This window comes from Podarcis bocagei (genome assembly GCF_964188305.1).
Source record: "Podarcis bocagei genome assembly, chromosome: 10".
NCBI lineage: Eukaryota > Metazoa > Chordata > Lepidosauria > Squamata > Lacertidae > Podarcis > Podarcis bocagei.
Window position 1 is genome coordinate 77,705,568 of NC_138135.1, and position 15,633 is coordinate 77,721,200.

The following is a 15,633-nucleotide window of genomic DNA, read 5'->3' on the forward strand; positions in this document are numbered from 1 at the left end:
CGACTCCTCTATTTCAATTCTGAAATACATGCCAGTGTCTACACAAGTCTCATTAAGTCCTCTAAGAGGAAAATCTACGCAAAAATTAAGCTGTTTGGCTTAAGTAAAATGATAAGTACCCTCCGGATAATCCCATCACTGACAGAATCTTAATCAGATTTATGGCCCCAGAAGTACTCTCTATCATCTCAGCATACTAAGGTTATACACCATTGCCAACCAATATAGCAGATGGTGTGGCAATCTATAGCTGACTATTGCAATGGGGCCTTTCCCCAGTTAATAGTCCCCCTCCATCCAACCTCTGGGAATTGCATACGTATTGCTGATTCTTTTCTTGCTGCCCTCAAATCCTATGCTTCTATAGCTAGATTTCAAGCACGTGATCCCAGTGATCACAGACAGGAGGAGGAGTTATGCTAGGACTAGAGTAGACCACGTCATTACTGAGGAGGCAAGTTTAGTCACTGTCTGAAAACTATCCCTGCCTCTGGGTCTGCCCTGACCAGAAGGATACAGGTATCAACAAGGGTGTCCCACATGACCTTAAGGTGCTGCTGTGCAATGCCAGGACAATGATTCATAAGACCACTGCCATCCATGACTTGATCATGGATGGAGGACTTGACCTGGCATGTGTAACAGAGACCTGGTTGGACACGACATGTTCTTGCCATTGCTTGTCCGCCAGGTTTCTCTTACACACAGCAACCCAGGTCATGTGGGGAAGGGGATGCAGTGATTTTTAGGAAGTCATTAGTTTGCACCAGGCAACCTACTGGGGAGACCCGGTTTTCTGAGTGCATGTTCTGGAAGTTGGACAATAAGGGCAGTACAGGATTCCTATTGGTGTACCGGCATCTCTGCTTCCTGCCTGAGCTGCTTCAGGTTGTGAAGGATGTTCTCCTGGAGACACTTAGTCGGGTGGTCCTAGGGGATTTTAACATCCATGCTGACACACCCCTACAAGTGGCCGCTCAGGACTTCGTGTTTCTGAGGGATTGGGTAGGCAGTTGTGGGGGACTCCCTGGTCTTGAATGGGGCAACTATGAAATGACCAGGTGCATGCACAGCCTGGGAGTCATTTTGGACTCACAGTTGTCCATGGAACAACAGGTTAATCCTGTGTCCAGGACAGCTGTCTACCAGCTCCATCTGGTACACTAATTGAGACTCTACCTGCATGCGCACTGCCTTGTCAGAGTGGTACATGCTCTGGTTATCTTCCGCTTGGACTACTGCAACGTACTCTATGTGGGGCTACCTTTGAAGGCGACTCAGAAACTACAACCAATCCAGATTGCAGCAGCTAGACTGGTAACTGGGAGCAGCTGTTGGACCATATAACACTGGTGCTAAAGGATCTTTACTGGCTCCCAGTACGTTTCCAAGCACAATTCAAAGTACTGGTGCTGACCCTTAAAGCCCTAAACAGCCTTGGCCCTGTATACCTGAAGGAGCATTTCCATTCCTGGACACTGAGGTCCACCTCCAAAGGCCTTCTGCTGGTTCTCTCACTGAGAGAAGTGAAGCTACAGTGAACCAGGCAGAGGGCCTTCTCAGTAGTCGTGCCCTCCCTGCGGAACATCCTCCCATCAGATGTCAAGGAGGTAAGTAACTATGCAACCTTTGGAAGACATCTGAAGGCAGCCCTGTATAGGGAAGGTTTAAATGTTTGATGTCTTACTGTGTTTTAATTTGTTAGAAGCCACCCAGAGTGGCTAGGGTAACCCAGTCAGATGGGCGGCATATAAATAAATTAATCATCTAGTGTAGCTTGAGTGTTATGAATCTGTTGCAGAATGTTAGGCTGAGTGGACTTTTCTTTGGTCTACAGCGCCAGCCTTACTAGGCCATAGTTGGCCTGCCAGTTGCTGAGGGCCATACCTCAAACACATTAAATGCCTCACACATTAAAACTCTGAAGCACACACACTTACACTATGGCCCAGTTTGGACAATTATGTCAGCTTAATAGGCTGATATCCTGCATCCTGCAGGATCCCTAGACTATAGTAAGTCAGGAAGTCCCCAAATGGCCATAGTTTCCCATTTGGTTTGAACTGGGAAACTATTGTTACCAGGTTCAGAACAAGCCAGGATCTTAAACCATATTTTAAAACTGATTTAAGTTACCAGCCTGTTTGGAACCTGGCATCTATAGTTTCCCAGTTCATGTAAAACAGGAAACAATGGCTAATTGGAGACTTTCTGGCTTATTGTGGTGTGTCAAGAAAGAAGGTGGGAAGGACATCTTCCAAAAACGTTTTATGTGATATACATACATATAGATCAATTATGCAATATATTTCATGCATCTAAGCTAATATTTGTTAAGATTTAATGCCTACCTTAAATACTAAGAATAATTGCACTCCTAGTTCAACACAAAGCTAAAAAATGAGGACTGTACTATGAAAAGCCAGTGTGATGTAGTGTGTTTTCTGGACACAGCATCCTTAGACCAGCCATGATCTCTCAGGTAAGGCTGTTGTGAAGATTAGATAACCCCACCCTTACTGCTCTAAGCACCATGTGCCCCAACCAAATACCCACAGGAAACCAGAGATGTAGACTGCACAGCTGCTGCCAGCCACTCACTATGAGGCATGGAAAGCAGAGGGTACCAGCACAGGAACGCGTCTGGACTATGGGGTCCATAGTGCTGAACAGGGCAACTGAACCCTGAAATGCTAGATGTGTGAATGTGCCCATTGCCAGCTATATCAAATATTTCTAAGGAATCCCATTGGTTTGTAATCCATTATTATTTTGTTAGCTCCTTAAAGACTAACACAGCTTTTGTGGGATAAGCTTTTGTAGGAATAGGCTCACTTTGTTAGATGCATCAGATGGTCTGGTACACAGGCATGCCTTTCCACTTTGTGGAATTGCATAGAGACTACGCAACTGGGGTTGGCTATAAATTCAGAGTTTCTTTAGAGCAGTGTTTCTCAACCTATTTCTGACTTTCCCCTTCCAAACATGTTTTCTTCCTGTCACCCCCTGTCCTACTGGTAGAAGGGTAGCTATTTAAATGTGGGGTTTTTTTTGTAAATAGAACAATTTAATTCATACCGGTAATTTTTATAATTTATACAAAAGACAGTTACATAAAAAATTATACTTTAAGTACTTCTCGATCAATGTGACCCTTGTGCTTGATGACCAGAAACAAGCTTTTTTATATCTAGTTCTATTGCTGTGAGAGATAACCACATCATGCACCTTGCTGTGAGGGATAACTGCACCCATGGACTTGCCCATGACAAACGAGATGCTTGGTGCACGCAGCGGAGGAGTGCGGAAGTGGGAGGGAGAAGGAAGCAGAAGCGACACTGACACAGAGTGTGCGTGGTGCTCCATCCACTGGGAAGCACAGTCACTTCTCTGTTCACTCTGCTTCTCTGTTTTTTATTTTCTTCATTTCTTTTCTGTTTTATTTTCTCAGTCACTTCTGTTTCCTTCACTTCTCACTTCCCTCTGTGGCCCCATGTCTCATGCTATGCGCCCTCCCCCCATTTACACGATTATCACCTGCGGCCCCCTTGGAATATCCTGGGGGCCCCCAAGGGGTAATTTGGCCCGGTTGAGATATAATAGAATCATAGAATAATAGAATCATAGAATCATAGAGTTGGAAGAGACCACAAGGGCCATCGAGTCCAACCCCCTGCCAAGCAGGAAACACCACCAGAGCACTCCTGACATATGGTTGTCAAGCCTCTGCTTAAAGACCTCCAAAGTAGGAGACGCCACCACACTCCTTGGCAGCAAATTCCACTGTCAAACAGCTCTTACTGTCAGGAAGTTCTTCCTAATGTTTAGGTGGAATCTTCTTTCTTGTAGTTTGGATCCATTGCTCCGTGTCCGCTTCTCTGGAGCAGCAGAAAACAACCTTTCTCCCTCCTCTATGTGACATCCTTTTATATATTTGAACATGGCTATCATATCACCCCTTAACCTCCTCTTCTCCAGGCTAAACATGCCCAGCTCCCTTAGCCGTTCCTCATAAGGCATCGTTTCCAGGCCTTTGACCATTTTGGTTGCCCTCCTCTGGACACGTTCCAGTTTGTCAGTGTCCTTCTTGAATTGTGGTGCCCAGAACTGGACACAGTACTCCAGATGAGGTCTGACCAGAGCAGAATACAGTGGCACTATTACTGTGTATCTGAAGAAGTGTGCATGCACACGAAAGCTCATACCAAGAACTAACTTAGTTGGTCTTTAAGGTGCTACTGGAAGGAATTTTTTTATTTTGACTATGGCAGACCAACACGGCTACCTATCTACTACTATTACTTCCCTTCATCTAGATGCTATACTCCTATTGATGCAGCCCAGAATTGCATTGGCTTTTTTAGCTGCCGCGTCACACTGTTGGCTCATGTCAAGTTTGTGGTCAACCAAGACTCCTAGATCCTATTCACATGTACTGCTCTCAAGCCAGGTGTCACCCATCTTGTATTTGTGCCTCTCATTCCCCCCCCCCAAGTGCAATACTTTACATTTCTCCCTGTTAAAGTTCATCTTGTTTGTTTTGGCCCAGTTCTCTAATCTGTCAAGGTTGTTTTGAAGTGTGATCCTGTCCTCTGGGGTGTTAGCCACCCCTCCCAGTTTGGTGTCATCTGCAAATTTGATCAGGATGCCCTTGAGTCCATCATCCAAGTCGTTGATAAAGATGTTGAATAAGACCGGGCCCAAGACAGAACCCTGTGGCACCCCACTAGTCACTCTTCTCCAGGATGAAGAGGAACCATTGATGAGCACCCTTTGGGTTCGGTCAGCCAGCCAGTTACAAATCCACTGAGATGCTGTGTTTGAGTTTATGTTGCAGGAAAAGATCTGCTTGCTGATTAAAAAGTGAGATGATGTTTCTCCGCACACAGGTATATTGAATCAGAGACTTGCTGCACCATTTTGCCTTCACTCAAAACTTGCTCACTTTCTCTTCTCATTCGGACCCTGTCCTTTCTTGGTAGGCAGCCATTCACTGGCTTCCCAGCTCCCTTTGCATCCAAGACATACGTGTCCTTAGCTTTAAAGCTCTCTGTGGCAGATGCCATTTTTTCTGTCTCCATAGCCTTATACGTCTCAAATCTTCTCCTTTATCTCCACAGCCCTCCTCTCCCCAAAGATGTCTTGCTCCCTTGAACAGCTCCATCCATTCATTCTCTGATGCTCAGAACTCACTCCTAAAACACCTGCGTGCTGCCGCATTTCTCTTTCTTCAAACTCAAATAAAAACTCATTTTTATCAATAAAAAAGCCTTAGGCTCATGACTTTTAGTCTTCCACATGACAAATGAAATCAATCCAAAGTATGTAAGTGAAAAAGCATTTGTTCACCTCTTGTTACCTTTGTCTTTCCCATTCCTCCTCTCTGCTGATTTGCTACTTGTTTTCCACTTCCCTCCCTCATCTATACACCCTCTTTTTATATTGTGTAAGCTCCTTGAGGCAGTGAACTGATTTTGTCTTTGTTTGTTGCCATGCACTCTAAATCTGTAATAACAATCAAACATGTCATGGTTACTTACTCCTGCTGAACGAGTTGGTCTTATTCTGTTTTTCCTGTTACTGTCTTCTGCTGGCTTTATGCCATGACTACTTCCTGGGCAGAGAAGGCCTGTGGAGAGAAAACAAAAACAAACTTATGTGCACTACTTTTAAAAGAAAAAGAAATGGGGGGGGGGGGAGATACTGCCTTTTCACTAACATTATAGCAGATCTTTAAATATATATATTTTAAATAAAATTCCAACTCCTTAGGATTTAAAACTTGTTACTAATGTGTACATCTATTCAAAGGTCCTAATGCCTCAAAAGTATATTTCTGATCTTTAAAACAGAATAAAATTTTATTCTGGTTCCTTTAAAGACTGTTATAAATCTTTTAACGTTTAGCAAACAAGTCTGCAACAGAAACTATATTTAAGCACATTTATTTCCCAATAGGCTGAAGATAACCATTTCCATTTTCATTTCCATTTCCACCTGCCTCTCACTGTGGTGACAGTTGGGTCTATGGATGTGTCCAGCGTACCTTCTAATCCTGTTTTGTTAGATGAATGAATTTTGAGTAATGTAGACAGGTTTGCAAGCAATTTACCCTAATGTAATGCATTTCTATACATTATTTTCACAAATATATTCATTTCATGCACATTTCCCCCTAATATATGTATTTTTGTAAACACTGGTTGGCTGGAGAACTGCATCGCATAATTTGGATAAGTGAGAATTTTGAAAGATGGCTGTGTTTCAGTTCTTATTTTGTTTTGGAAACTGCAAATTTGATAAATCTGGTTTTAAATAAGAACAGAATCCAATTTCTCCCTCAGCCCTATTTCTGAAACAGAGGGCTTGAGCAAGGCATTTGACAAGGTGCCCCATGATATTCTTGTAAAGAAGCTGGTAAAATGTGGTCTTGACTATGCTACCACTCAGTGGATTTGTAACTGGCTGACTGACCGAACCCAAAGGGTGCTCATCAATGGTTCCTCTTCATCCTGGAGAAGAGTGACTAGTGGGGTGCCACAGGGTTCTGTCTTGGGCCCGGTCTTATTCAACATCTTTATCAACGACTTGGATGATGGACTCAAGGGCATCCTGATCAAATTTGCAGATGACACCAAATTGGGAGGGGTGGCTAACACCCCAGAGGACAGGATCACACTTCAAAACGACCTTGACAGATTAGAGAACTGGGCCAAAACAAACAAGATGAACTTTAACAGGGAGAAATGTAAAGTATTGCACTTGGGCAAAAAAAATGAGAGGCACAAATACAAGATGGGTGAGACCTGGCTTGAGAGCAGTACATTTGAAAAGGATCTAGGAGTCTTGGTTGACCACAAACTTGACATGAGCCAACAGTGTGACGCGGCAGCTAAAAAAGCCAATGCAATTCTGGGCTGCATCAATAGGAGTATAGCATCTAGATCAAGGGAAGTAATAGTGCCACTGTATTCTGCTCTGGTCAGACCTCATCTGGAGTACTGTGTCCAGTTCTGGGCACCACAATTCAAGAAGGACACTGACAAACTGGAACGTGTCCAGAGGAGGGCAACCAAAATGGTCAAAGGCCTGGAAACGATGCCTTATGAGGAACGGCTAAGGGAGCTGGGCATGTTTAGCCTGGAGAAGAGGAAGTTAAGGGGTGATATGATAGCCATGTTCAAATATATAAAAGGATGTCACATAGAGGAGGGAGAAAGGTTGTTTTCTGCTGCTCCAGAGAAGCGGATACGGAGCAATGGATCCAAACTACAAGAAAGAAGATTCCACCTAAACATTAGGAAGAACTTCCTGACAGTAAGAGCTGTTTGACAGTGGAATTTGCTGCCAAGGAGTGTGGTGGAGTCTCCTACTTTGGAGGTCTTTAAGCAGAGGCTTGACAACCATATGTCAGGAGTGCTCTGATGGTGTTTCCTGCTTGGCAGGGGGTTGGACTCGATGGCCCTTGTGGTCTCTTCCAACTCTATGATTCTATGATTCGAAGTGATTGCCATTCAATTCCAGGAAGAGGCTGCTTATCTCAATTCAGGCCTGGGTTTAAACCTTTTGGTGTAGAAACTGCCTTGGTAGATAACCTATGCTGGGAGAAGAACTGGGGGAGTTCAAGATCAATGAGATAAAAAAATGCAACTGGCAATAATTTAATTAGCGCTTAAAAGTGAATGTGCCATGGATTGCCGTCTCCGTAGTTCTGAATAGCTATGATCTGTACATATAGTCTTAGCACCTGCTTTGTGGTGTCCATAGGCTTCAGTACAAACTAAACAGACAAATTCTCTTAAATAAAGCCATTAATCATTGTATTCTTGGACTCCAAGTTACACAATTTGGCTATAAAACTGCTGGTAAATATAGTAGGTATGCAGAGAAAATGCAGTATCTTAATAGCCACATATTTCAAAATCACCAATCTGCCAAATGATCATTAATAGCCACAATGCATTTCAAACAAGAGTGAATTATTTGCACTGAAATAAAATAAGAATAATGACTGTATTTGTCTATTTGTTTTCCACAGAAGGAAAAATACATTTTGTTATGGGTTTCTATGAAGACTTGCCAGAAAAAAAGAATCACTACAGCTTCCAATACACAGTGAAACAATTTTGTAACATCCTTGTTATTAGCTCATAATGTGGATTAAAACAAAACTAAGTTAAGCACTTTTAGGCAACATTAGCTCTCGGTAGGAAAGAATGGGGTGCAATGTTAAATACAAAATAGCAAATTTAAGTACTCAAAGCATTTTACAGCATCTACATTATCGCAGTAAACATGACAATAAATTTGTACAGTGGGTCCAGGGGACGATCCACTCTGAAATGGATCAAGTGTCAGGGTCCCTAATCCCAGAGAGGGCCCTGAGGAAACTTTGGTCCAAATTGCTTAAAGGTTCTAGGTCTAGTAGACCCAATTTGAGTCGCGTGACTCAATTTTATTATTTTTTGTTGCATGTTTTTTAACAATCCCAGCGTTTGAGAGTAAGTAGCACAGAAAGGTGTGGTGATCTGCCATGGAGCAGCCCCATTGAAGAAGATATCAGTGGTTAACCAGACTTTGTTGCTGGTTGCGAAGGGCCCCCCATGACTGTTCAAGCTTCAGAGCCCCCAAAATGTAGGCCCACCACTGGATGGCTCAGCATTCTTGTGCAATTATGCTGAGAGAGAGTAGTTTGCCTAAGGCTATCTTGTGAAGTCACAATAGCTGAGGCAAGATTTTAAGTAGTTTCTTCCAGTTCTCACTATAACAGGCAGGGAGTGCTGAACTCTCGCTCCACCTGATGCTTTCGGCCACAACTTGTCATCCCAGGTGATTCCTCCTCAGCTGAGTGCGATTCTGTCCTCAGGACTAGTTGAGGAAAATGTCTGGGTCAGAGGTTAGGGGGTTGGGGGGGGGAGCAAAGGAAGAGATTAAAACCTCTGCACCCACAGCCTTTCTACCCAAAATCCCACTGGAAGCATTTGAAAGTAGTCCAGATCTGCTGCTGACACCTGTAGTTCCACCCTGAAATAAGGCAAGAGATGCAATAGGCCTAGGCCAGGGGTCAGCAGGCCTTTTCAGCAGGGGGCCGGTCCACTGTCCCTCAGACCTTGTGGGGGGCCAGACTACCGGACTATATTTTTTTTTGGGGGGGGGAGAACGAGTACCTGTGCCCCACAAATAACCCAGAGATGCATTTTAAATAAAAGGGCACATTCTACTCACGTAAAAACATGCTGATTCCTGGACCGTCCGCGGGCTGGATTGGGAAGGCGATTGGGCTGGATGTGGCCCTCGGGCCTTAGTTTGCCTACCCATGGGCTAGGCCCTCACCACTTTCCCACATGCACAGCAGACCCTGGTCTAACTGCAGCTTAATTACCGGTAACAACTAGTCCAAGGTTCCAGACCAAGAGACCATTGTATGTAAATGTTGGACTGCTCCTTTAAATCTGCTTGAGCTGTATTGGAGAAAACAATAGTTGAAGTGGCAACCTACACTCCTATTGTTTTCTGCCCAGGGAAGTCTTCTTATGGGAGAATTCTGGAATGGAAAAGCATCTTGTGAATTCTCCTAGATATCTGGATACCACCCAGGTCTTTTTTCCAACTGGAACTTGCTGGACCTGCAGGTGGGCGCCATTGCCATTGTAAGAGAACAAGGGAGGCATTTGTGGTGAGTTCCGGTGCCTCTTTTTCTAGAAACATGGCACAGCCTTTGCCATATCTTAGAAATGAAGCATGGATTAACATGTTGTGGCTTTCATAAGAGAGTCTGTCATTCAACAGGGAGAGCTGCAGCAAAGAGTTTATCACACTAATATCTCAAGCAGCAAGAAAGGAGATATATAGCACCTGGTTAGAGGTCAGACAACTAAGTAAAGAAACAGAACAGCAGTCATGTAAATGTTGCTGCAGCACACCTAATAAATGGATATTTTGTATTACAGAGTTTGTATAATTAATGAGTACGGTGTGCACTATTAGAATAGTGTGTGTTTTGAGCATTTACAATATGGGTTCTCTCTACCAAATGTGTTTAATTCTCCCCTTGAAATCAGTGAAACCTAAGTGAAAAGTACCTAATTTTGGCAATGAGAGCTGTGCAGTTGAATGGCTGTGGGGTGGAGTGGAATGGCTGGTGGCTGAGGCTTGGATGAATGATTGTATGGGTGTCATGTTGTTTGAATTTTATACTATATTCCATTTAATTTTCTCTGACTTTCTCTATTTTATATTATGTCTATGTATATAGATTATGTATTTTTTACCTGGTGCTATTGTACTTATTTGTACCAAAACTAACCCTCCCTCATTTCTGGCACAGACATCTAACTAAATCTAAAATAGCTATGCAACATGCTTTTTCTTCATTTTAACCACTCCTTCTGACATGTGTCCCTGGAGACATTGAAACCTTTCCCTTCTGTGTGCTTGTGTGTGTCACCGCTTTGTCTGGTGTTCACAGTATTTGAGCAGCTTCTTCGCACTTGCTTCATTAACAAGGCACAGGCAACATAACGGGTCTCTCCCAAGGGTGGCTCAGTGTGTCATTTCAGCTTCCAAAAAGAGACACCCCTAACAACAAACATCTTGTACCAACACAACGGATGTGTTAGCAACAAGTATCGGCAAGGCTAATGCAAAAGAAGATCCTACGAGAAATCTTTTGGTCTTGTCACTTTCTCTAAATTCCTTCTGACAGTATTTAAAAACAAACAAACACCACCCTTCATTCTCTAAATGTCCTTTAACTCACCAGTATCTGGATCCTGCTTTACCAGCTGAGTTCTCATTTGTCTGCCCACGTGGCTCCCCTCAGTGCCCGCCAGGATGTATCTTCCCACAGTGTAATGGGGATGTGTGGGAGAGCTTGGATTTTGGCACCAAGGACTTTGCACGGGGTACAGGATGGGTGGGATCTTTTCTTCCCTGTAGAAATAGAAGCAAGAGGTTTCATACAGAGTCTTTTATATGTACTGACTCATGGGGGGGGTGTTGTATACTGCAGTGCCCACTACAAATGACAGGGTTCTCTCTGTACATTCCCATTATCATTTATTTGGTTTAGTATCTCCCTCAGAATTCCAGTTTAACTAAGAGAATTTCCAAAATAAATTTTGGAGCTACAAAATGTGCAGTTCCCCATAGCTTGACTTTCCCTCGCATCTTTTCCCTCTTCTGTGTTTTCAGTGCACACAGGTGCATTGATAAAACACTGCTGAAAAAAATTATTGATGTGATCCTATGTGAGCCCCACCCCTAATGCTATTTACCTAATTACAATTTCTCCCCCTTTAACTATTTTGCCATAGAGGAAAACTCACAGGTAACCATACGATGGCTTGCACGTTTTCTCCTGCAGGTCCCAGTGCAGCTTCACAGGAGCAGTTTTAACTTGGAAAACATTAAGGGAGGAGGGAATAAATCACTCCTCCCTCACTGATGTGATCCAGATCCAATCTGGATTGCTCACAGATGCTATTACTTCCCTGCCCCTTAAAGTACGATCCTAAATATAAATATTCTGATCTATTTAAATATTTTAAATAACGTTAACACAATAAATGTTGGCCTTGGCTCTCTTCATGCATTCCTCTGGACCTCATGTTCTTTGCTATGTTTGCTTCTTTTGTTGTCAGCTGGCATTTATTTCACCAGAGTCTGACCTTCTATAGCTTCTCTGGCTCACCTCAGGGAGATCTGGACCATGGCATACAAGCTTTCAAGGCTCCTACAATTTCATGTGTTGAGCATTGAGTGTCCTCCAAAATACAACTCTTGGAAGATGATGTTTTAGCGAACAGACAGCTAAGAATTTACATGCAGAAAGCTTTATCCAGCTAAACTGCTTTAAATTAAAAGACTATCATTCTACCCTGCCAGCAGAATTCCAAAGACTTTGCTCGTTAGACTTGTATTGAAATTGCAGGCTTTTGCATTCCAGTCTGCAGTACTACAGTGCAAAAAACAAAAAGATGTGTTAGCTGGTAGGCTTTCCACCCCCTCCCCAATCTCCATGGACTCCTTCCATATTGATTTGTCTGTGCTGAGTAACCTCTACACACTTTCAAGGAAAAAACTTGCAAAAGTTTATGTGAGGCCTTTTAAAATCTGAAGCCTCCAGAAGGGAAAAAGAAAGGTACTTGGAATTGCTGTTGCCCTGGGCTTGTGAAGGAGGAAGGGTGTGATATACGGTAATCTGCTCCAGTGAGGAGCCCAGAAGCACCTTCTGCTGGAACAAGACAATGCACGAGTGCCACGAGGGACGGCCACTGGAAGCCTCACAGAAGCCACTCTGAGCTTCCCAAAGAACAGTGAGGAATCCTTATAATAAACAAGCCATTTTAATTATTAGCATAGGTGCCAACTCTATGGGACTGAGGACACCCAAGCCCCCCCCCCCATATATTGGGATGGGGCTGAGCCCCCCCTCATCTTGAGGGGCTGGCTGTGGCAGGCCCTGCTGGACCTGACCGTGGCTGTGGCGGGTCATGTCTTGTGAGCAGGGTTGCGCCAGAGTGCCGAAGGTCCAGCACTCTGGCGTGAGCCTTTGACAAACCCAGAGTGCTAGTGTCACACTCTTGCACAGAGCCGTAGCTGGGTGATCTTAGGCCCCTGGCAGAACTGTCCAGATTGCGTCCCCAGCCACAGCTCTTCTTTCTGCCTCTCCCCCACCCATTCAATTCACCCTCTATTTAAAACCATTTCTTATGAGGCAATAATCAATATTTATATTTATGGACATATTTTAAAGCCAATTTTTGTGCCCCCCATCGCCCACCTCACCCCCCCCAGCTACAGTCCTGCTTTTGCACCACTCTTTTTGAGGCTGTGATCATTGTTGAACCCAAAAACTAGCAGGTAAGAAAAAGTTGGATAGTATGATATAATATGAACCATTACATAAATAATGCAAATTGATTCAGGTGCAATACCGTAGAATAAATTCTGGTTCATTTGTCCCCGTAAGATTTTGACCAACATTTCCCTGCCAAACGTCAAACATCCTGGGTTGCCATCGGTCTTTTTGCTGGCGCATGCCAATAATAGGCTGTATTAAATTTCTACAGATTCTGCCACCCTCTTCTCCTTCCTTTGTTTGCTTTTGGTTCCAATTGATGGGTGTAAACCAAGCGACAGCCTAGAAGGAGAAGAGTAAAAGCTTAAATTACTGCACTGCATGTTCAGGCAAACTGTTTCTAGGACTATCAGGCTGCCCAATGTCACATACCTTGAAATCCCCCAAAGACATCAAGAAACAAGGCAGTCCTTCCCATTCCTATCCAAGGCTGGTCTTGGTTATCGGTGGCAAGCAGGAATCAGTGCTGCCCAGCAATCACTGAAGATGGGATGGGCAACATCAGATGAGTTAAAAGTGTATGTTTTTGTTTTCCCCCCCAAGCTGCAAGCTGTTAATGCTAATTATTTATTTTATGTGCTTAGTAAAAGGATTGGAACAATGTTTAATTCTTAAGGGTTTCTATGCAAAATGGAGTGTCAGAGGTGGAGGAAGCATACTATATAAACATATTAGACACCAGATGAAACGTTTCTCTTTAACCAGGCCTTTGGCTGATTAATATTCTATCCCCTTTTAAATGTGTTTGTGGTTATTGGTTTTTTTCTGTTTTTATTATGTATTTTGTGTTCTCGTTTTGTATTTTTAGGTTGTGAACTGCCCTGTGATCTTCAGATGAACAGAAATTTAATAAGTAGTAATAATTACTATTCCAGGTCAAGCTAATTGTCCTGAGTGCCCAGCAGCTCTCCAGAATCTCCAGCAAAGTTTCTCCCCAACATATGTTACCTGATCCTTTAAAATGGAGATGCCAGAGGATGACCCTGGCTCCATCTGAGTGCAAAAGACATATTCTGCCCCTGAGCCAGGCTTCTGACCAGCTTCTGCCTGCACACCAGCTGATCACTAACCCCTGAACCTAGGGTGGAATAGAACTGACAACTTCAGTTTCTCATTTTTCCAGCCTTAAATTCAGTTCTCTACAACCGGGTCAAATACATGTTGGAAATGCAGAGAAAAAGAAGGGACTTTTTATCATATGTGGTGGGAATGTAGAGAAGTTTAAAAAAATTGGGAAATGATATATAATGAATTAAAAACATGTTTAAAATGGCATTTGTAAAAAAAAAAAACAACCAGAAGCATTTTTGTTAGGGATTGTAGGACAAGACCTGCCAAGAAAAAAAAGAACTTATTTATGTATGCTACAACAGCAGCAAGAGTCTTGATAGCACAAGGATGGAAGAATGAGGAAACCCCGACAAAGGAACAGTGGCAAGAGAAATTGATGAGCTACGCAGAGTTGGCTAAATTGACATATAAACTGCAGGACAAGGACAACTGTGACTTTAAGGAAGAATGGGAGCTTTTTACAAATTATCTAAAAAGACGACGAGATGAACTGGACTCCTTGGCAGGTTTTGAATAAACATACACAAATTTATTGGTTGATAACTTGTTGGATGGACTTCCTGTTTCCGACGGTGGGAAATGGCGGACTCCCACATGACTGGACCCCAGCCGTTCTGATAATTCAGGGCTGATATGAGGGTAATTAGCCCTGGCAGCCTCCCCAGGGTAGGGGAGGACTGTCTCGGTCACTCGGTCTGTCCGAGATTGCTGGTGTGGCAGACGGCAGGGCAGTGGGTCACGGAGCAAGGGACGACTTGCACTCCTGCGATGCCACTCCCATGGCCAGATGCATCTATTTGGGAAAATGTAAAGATTTGAAAAACAAACAGACACGCTCTGAGCTGATGAAGCTGGGGGGGGGGACTTCAGTATGTACAGTCTCTGGTGTAAAAGATCGAACTTCAAAGAGATCCTCATCATGATGAATCATAGAATCATAGAGTTGGAAGAGACCACAAGGGCCATCGAGTCCAACCCCCTGCCAAGCAGGAAACACCATCAGAGCACTCCTGACATATGGTTGTCAAGCCTCTGCTTAAAGACCTCCAAAGAAGGAGACTCCACCACACTCCTTGGCAGCAAATTCCACTGTCGAACAGCTCTGACTGTCAGGAAGTTCTTCCTAATGTTTAGGTGGAATCTTCTTTCTTGTAGTTTGGATCCATTGCTCCGTGTCCGCTTCTCTGGAGCAGCAGAAAACAACCTTTCTCCCTCCTCTATATGACATCCTTTTATATATTTGAACATGGCATGTGTGGACTCCGGAGGGGCTTGGTATGTTCTTTCTTCCTTCTAACATTAACAATTGGTTTTTCATGCCAAGCCTCATTAAGAACTTAAATTGCTTTTAAAAAGGTGACTACAGATGGACTTCTATATATACCGTATTTTTTGCACCATAACACTCACTTTTTTCCTCCTAAAAAGTAAGGGGAAATGTCTGTGCGTGTTATGGAGGGAATGCCTACAGGTGGCATGCCTACGGATTTTCCTCCTCTAAAAACTACGTGCGTGTTATGGTCGAGTGCGTGTTATAGAGCGAAAAATACGGTAATTGGAACTTATCCGCAGCCGCCTTTTCTTTTAAGATTCGAAATACCTGTTAAAGACGAAAACAAAGAGTAAAATGGTGCTCACCCACTAAGCAGTTACGGAATATTTGAAATATCTCCCTGATTAAGAGAAACAGGAGCTAATTG

The 15,633-nt window shown here is 43.4% G+C and overlaps 2 protein-coding genes across 11 annotated transcripts in view; one reads left to right on the top strand and one right to left on the bottom strand.

Annotated features, from left to right (window-relative positions):
- Nucleotides 1–15,633, bottom strand: part of LMNTD1 (lamin tail domain containing 1) — a 221,479-nt gene that overhangs the window by 92,306 nt on the left and 113,540 nt on the right. For all 10 annotated transcript variants that reach the window (XR_014012243.1, XR_014012244.1, XM_081210727.1 and 7 more), the window contains exons 8-10: nucleotides 12,939–13,144; nucleotides 10,760–10,932; nucleotides 5,541–5,629 (exon numbers count right to left, since the gene is read on the bottom strand). Coding sequence is in view for 8 of the 10 variants with exons in the window: in XM_081210727.1 (XP_081066853.1) it covers nucleotides 5,541–5,629; nucleotides 10,760–10,932; nucleotides 12,939–13,144 (468 nt within the window). In the remaining 2 variants the exon portion in view is untranslated. The remainder of the gene's footprint in view (nucleotides 1–5,540; nucleotides 5,630–10,759; nucleotides 10,933–12,938; nucleotides 13,145–15,633) is intronic.
- LOC308595990 (endogenous retrovirus group 3 member 1 Env polyprotein-like) overlaps nucleotides 1–15,633 on the top strand; it is a 297,804-nt gene that overhangs the window by 25,648 nt on the left and 256,523 nt on the right. The window lies entirely within an intron of this gene.